Source organism: Osmia lignaria, chromosome 13, assembly GCF_051020975.1.
Source record: "Osmia lignaria lignaria isolate PbOS001 chromosome 13, iyOsmLign1, whole genome shotgun sequence".
Lineage (NCBI taxonomy): Eukaryota > Metazoa > Arthropoda > Insecta > Hymenoptera > Megachilidae > Osmia > Osmia lignaria.
The window spans coordinates 8,795,655-8,801,564 of record NC_135044.1 but is presented as its reverse complement, the minus strand read 5'-3'; the positions used below and the strand labels follow the sequence as shown (position 1 = coordinate 8,801,564).

Sequence of the window (5,910 nt, the reverse complement as noted above, 5' to 3'; positions counted from 1 at the left end):
CTTCTTTTATAGTACTTCGTAGAATCGAATGTCGGAATGTTCATTAGGGTCTAAAATCAATGATCCAAACACTTGTGGTTCTCTTGTAAATTTTTCTGATTCATAAGGTCTCAACCATTTACTTATTGATATTCCAGTTTTTAAAGTTTTAAACGTTGTTTCTATAGGAGGCCTGGTAACGAGAATTGTTCCACTTTGAATGTTTGCCTTCAGAAATTTCCAGATTTCTATGTGCACTGACTCTGCTACGTAAAATTCAAAAGGATTATTCATGATAATGATATCACTTTTTTGTACAATTTCTGGACATTCCTCGATTCTTTTATTTACGATCTCAATGCGGTCATTCATTTTGTATTTATGTACTATATCATACTGTAACATGCAAAGTTCTTTGTTCATTTCAACTCCAATAATTCTTTTAGCAGATGTCACTATATGTGCCTGAAAATATATTAACGAATAATAATAAATATATATTTCTTGATACCACAATCAATTTGTCTAATAAAGATAAAATTACCCCGTACAAAACAGCACCTAATCTTGATCCTATGTCGAGCACAGTCTTATTCTCTAAAGATGGTAAAACAGTATGAAGTATGTACAACATACCAGATACTGATAGAGAATGAGATATGATATCTAAAATGAAGTTTCATTTGTTTTAGTTAATCACAGAATAAAGGACATAAGGAATATATTAATAATTTCTTACTATATTCTTTCACATTATTAGATCCACAGTTGGCGCAATATAAATTATCCACTTCCCCTTGTTCTATGAGTTCGTCAACTTCCTTATTATCATAAAGAAATGCATCAACATGAATTGTTGATGCATCATCACAGTCTGAATTCTGAAGAGTTATTGAACCGATGATACTTCCCTTGTATAATTACCTCACAAATATGATGTGTAACATTACTTTTTATAATATTAAATAGCAAACCTCTCCAATCGTTGGTGGTACAATCTGTTCTGTTGGAAGTATACCATCGAATGGTACTCTGTTTCTAATGTCAAGGACAATATTTTTTAAACTTCTTAACTGATCTTCTTCTATGCTGCACTTATTATGACAACCATCTATCAACAATGTAAATTCTATTAAATTTCTCTATATTTATTTGTAATGAACATCTGAAATGTTATCATACCGGTACAATTTTGTGAAATGGATTGAATCTTTGCTTCTTCAGGCTTCCAATTATCAGCTATAAATGATAAAAATGTTTGTTGATCAACTGCATTTAACGAACGTATAATGTCCGTAAACTTTTTTATAGCTTCTTCAATAGACATTGTAGAGTTTCTGTTAGTTGAATTCATTGATCTTAATATTATCCTAAAAATAGCAAGCTATTTTGTTTACAAGTGGTACATACATACGAGTATGTTGATACATGTGCATTTGTAATAGGTTATGTTTGCCAAAGCCCCATATTTGAATTTTGCACTAGGAAAAATTCACTAGAAATATACGTGTCCACACGTGTCGGCTGTGATGTAGCACAGCCGACTTCAAAGTGAAACGATAGAGACATCAGGTGTCGAACTTGGTATTTTAGGTAATATATGTAACATCCAATTATAATATATTATGTATACACTTATAAGACATCCTAATAAAAAAAAATATATATTTCTCAAATACACAAATTGGTTTTTATTTCAATTTTGCTGTCGAATTAAAGTATGATAAGTCTTATATGTAAAAGAAATAATCTCCAAAAAACATTCAGAAAGCTATTTTATTAAAGTGTAGTAGAACTAAAATGATATTTTTCGAAGAAATGCTTCAAACATAAAGGCTTTCGGCACCGAGCACAAGTAATAATAGCCATATGTGGTTCATTTTCAGATTGATAGTCAATACTTCTAATTGTTTATTATCTGATGTAGCTTTTTCCATATGTCCACTACAGTATCCACTCAACGAATGGAATAGTAAAGCGATTGTTTATAAAACATTTACTTTAAAAATAAAAATATCTTGTAACCTTTGTGACCTTCGCTCGTATAGTCTTATAAATTTTTGTTATTTATATACGGAACTCCCACCAATCGCGCTACGACCACGTGATTTATCGTATAACAATGAGCCAGAGTACGTATATAAAATCGGTGAATGCAGTGACTTTTTACTTTGTCCAGTATTTGAATTCAAGACGTTTAGTTACCGAGACGGATAGAAGTTACATTCTGGACGAACTTTGGCGTTGAAAAGTACGAAGAAAGTAGAAGCGGTAATACAGTCAATTCCATCCACTACTCATAGCTACACTATACAACCTACAATATCTGCAAGCGGAAAACTGCTATCTCCTCTCTTTGCCGTGTTAAAGGAAACATCTGGAGAGTTTGGACCTAGGGTACAACAAACTATGTTTAAACCAACGAACATTTTGGCTACCGCGTCAACATCTGGAAAACTGACCAACGAACATTTTAAAATTTGGTTAAAAGAAGTTTACTATCCTAATATAAACGAGAAGACTGCTTTACTATTAGATTCTTGGAGTGGAAATTGTAGTCATAGTATTGTGGAAGCTACACTGGAAAATAAAGAATTAGTAGCATTTACGATTCCAGCAGGGATTACAAAATATTTACAACCATTAGACGTGTACGGATTTCGTGTGTGGAAAAATTTTGTTCGCCGGTTTTCGGACACAGTCATCCTATTACATTACGAGATTAATCTTCACACGAGGGACAATATTTTAAAACTTCAGTCGCTGGCTCATAATCAATTTTCTTCCCCACGATTTGAAAACTTTATTAAATATTCATGGTATAAAAGTGGATATGTACCATCGAGACCACCTCATTTTGAAAATCCCGTGGAGTTTTGCTATGCTGCAGATAATGAACCACGATGTCACGTATGTGGTGATGTAGTTATTATTATATGGTTATGTGCTCTACATTTTTTGTCATTACATAAATTTAAATAAGTTGTAAAATAATGTTATAAACATTTTTTCCGTTATAAACAAATTGTATTTTCGACAATCTGTTAACACCATATTATTGTATATAAAAAACCATTAAATCCGCCCATTAGAAGTTTTCACGTATCTCTTTTGGTTTTCGAGATAGTAGTTTCAGGTCGAAACTTTGAGGGGCGTTTCAGCAGATATAAAAAAATACGTGTTCCTTATTTTTACCTGCTTAACAAATGTACAATGTTTTTGAGTAGAGCCAACTGTTTGTCTACTGTTGGTTTATTGTATGTACCTGGTCAAGAGATGGCTCTACGGAAAGAAATCTTCAATTGGCCCTACGTATTAAAAGTAACGTGCGATTTACTATCGCTAACGTAATATTTCTGGTTAAATATTTATATTGAACGAAGAGTATGTATATAAAACTTAAATATTAAAAAAAATATCAATAAAGGAAGCAGTTCAACTCCTTTTTTTAACTGCTTCAGAGAGAAAAAAATTTGTGTAATTTTTAATCTCCTCCGCGGTATGATCTTTTCATCCAGTTGCCATCTGTGACAACTGCGATCCACAATATTAATTTTTATATATACATAACACATATATCCTGGAAGTACATACTACTTGTAAGAGAGAGAAAGGACGTTTTTTTTTGTCTCGGGGATCGTCCTGTCAGATTTGTCTCAGTGGAGCTGTCAACAGACGATCCCTGCTCCAGACACCCACCGTACCGATATTCGGAACTTATATATATCCGAACGGCACGCCGGACGAGCGCTTGCGAGAAGCTCCGTTCAATCTCGCCGCCATCTAGCACTCCCCGGTCCGAACTCAAGGCGTCCGGGGAGACAAAACTCCCTCCCCTCCACTAAACATCTCTTACAATACATCGCCTCTTGCAATAGCTAATTCTCTTTTCTCTTTTTCAGCTTCTTCCATTTCGCGTTGTGCAGCCACAATGAAGCAATCGATTATGTCATCCTGACATTTTTCGTACAATCCTTTTCGTCATACAAGACACATTCACGGCAGAGTAATTCCTCCAGTTGATTATATCCGCCGCCCGTAATCATTGTTGCAGAAACAGCGGCATGGTTGATATCCATAGTGCCATCACTCTTTCGAAGATATGGAATGTGTTCTACGTAATTGCACATTCGGCGCTGCACATACATTAGGTATACGTTTTTTCTAAGCCATATTGTTGACATCCAATTATTTCAAAATGTTCAATGCCACAGCCAATAGTTGAATGTTTTGCAAGATTTTTTATTTCTTCGAAGACATATGCAAAATCAACAAATTCCTTCCGAAATTGTTTTTTGTGGCTATTGTGGTTCTGCTTTCTCTACCTCCCAATTTATTTCTTCGTTTTTATTGCTGCTATTTAATTCATCTTCTTTTGTATAGAAATCTACTTCTTCTATAATTTCCTCCATAATTTTAATCTCTTCAAAATTTCCTACGTTTTCTTCATATTATTCTGTCCGTAGGAAAATCATCCGCAGCAGATGTGATTTGTAATTCAGTCGAGGTACCTGTACAAGTACCTGCCTCTGCTACGATATGTACCTTGACTTACCGTGAGGCACGTTGCATTCTTTAAACGTTGCCTAGACGTAGGGGTCAGTAATTAGTAACATCTGGTACATACAGTAAAAGCTGGATAAGTGCAAGGTGACTATCCCCTCCACGTGAGGGGATCCCCTTTTGCGAACCGTGATGCTCGAGGAGGAAACCGTGTAATACAGAGTGATTCTCTCGCTACGCAAGACAAAAGTCGTGCCGCAGACTGGAACTCCTGCTGTTCCGTTTCTTGTCTTCGTCTCAGCCATAAACACACACAGAGCAGTTTTGGGTCCGGCGATATGGCCCTTGGGTCTCTTTACCCGCAAAAACAGCAGAGTTCGATTGTGCGGCACGCCTTTTGTCTTGCGTAGCGAGAGAATCACACTGTATAATCCGAACTGCAATTTCGGTGTGACTAATAATAATTCAACGATAAAAGTTTTTTAGTTTTGACCTTTTCTGAAACTTTTACTAACGCATTTATGAGATTTTTCTGTTTAAAATGAGACCAAACACGATACACTTTGAATTATATTTATTTATTAAATATTTCCAGCAAAGTACTAAACTCGTTGATGGTTTCATAAAGTTATTGTTGCCAGGGTTCAGTTCAGAATATTTCTGAGCTGCGGGACTATTGACTGCACATTAGGTGCGTTGAATTAGCATTAGTCACAGCGATATATTTCGGCTCCTCGCTTTGAATTCTTGGACCTCTCTCTCTCTCACCTCTACTGTCTGTCCCTTTCTACGTTCACGTTTGGCTGGAACCGCATGTAAACAAAATCGTCATCTCGGCTGCAATGTTTGGGTCGCAAATCCCTCTTATATTTCAACAAACATTCTGTACAGTATGGATGGTCTTATAATATTAAACATAACTTATAAAAATCCAATTAATGAAATAAGCATTCAGTAAATAGCACGTGCCAACAAAATTGTATTACTGTGCATTGTCCAAAAGGGTCTAGCTGGATAAGCATAGCGAATCCTGCTTTTCTCTATCTTCGTCGTATACGAGGTCTGCTGGTATTGCTTTCAGACCAGCGGTATAGACAATTGACCATAATAGCGGAACGCACGACGCACGACTCACCTACCTGAAACGGGGGTACACCGCATCCTTTCCCAGCCCATTGTGACGCCAGTTTTCAATTCAAATATAAAAATGAATACATTTCATTAGTACGAAAATTATACCTACCTGAAAACTAGAACTACTAGGGCAATTAGGACTGTTAGAGGGTCCTAGCAATCGGTTTTTTCAATCATGTTTTTATTCCTACAGTGAAATGGTTCTAACAGTATATATGATGACTGGTACATTTATAACAAAATTCTTTTTAAAAAAAATGCTACCTGAACAACACGTACTTACTGACCAGTCAA

General features: G+C 35.5%; 2 protein-coding genes across 2 annotated transcripts; one reads left to right on the top strand and one right to left on the bottom strand.

Moving 5' to 3' along the window:
* Nucleotides 1-6: 6 nt before the first annotated feature.
* On the bottom strand, nucleotides 7-926 carry LOC117602009 (uncharacterized). Its single transcript, XM_076691603.1, has 4 exons — nucleotides 909-926; nucleotides 719-860; nucleotides 524-645; nucleotides 7-444 (listed from the first exon to the last, which is right to left on the bottom strand). The coding sequence occupies exons 1-4, from the start codon at nucleotides 924-926 to the stop codon at nucleotides 7-9; spliced, it is 720 nt and encodes a 239-aa protein (XP_076547718.1).
* Nucleotides 927-2,101: 1,175 nt separating this feature from the next.
* On the top strand, nucleotides 2,102-3,397 carry LOC143306005 (uncharacterized). Its single transcript, XM_076691602.1, has 2 exons — nucleotides 2,102-2,128; nucleotides 2,197-3,397. The coding sequence occupies exons 1-2, from the start codon at nucleotides 2,102-2,104 to the stop codon at nucleotides 2,959-2,961; spliced, it is 792 nt and encodes a 263-aa protein (XP_076547717.1). The 3' UTR covers nucleotides 2,962-3,397.
* Nucleotides 3,398-5,910: the final 2,513 nt, after the last annotated feature.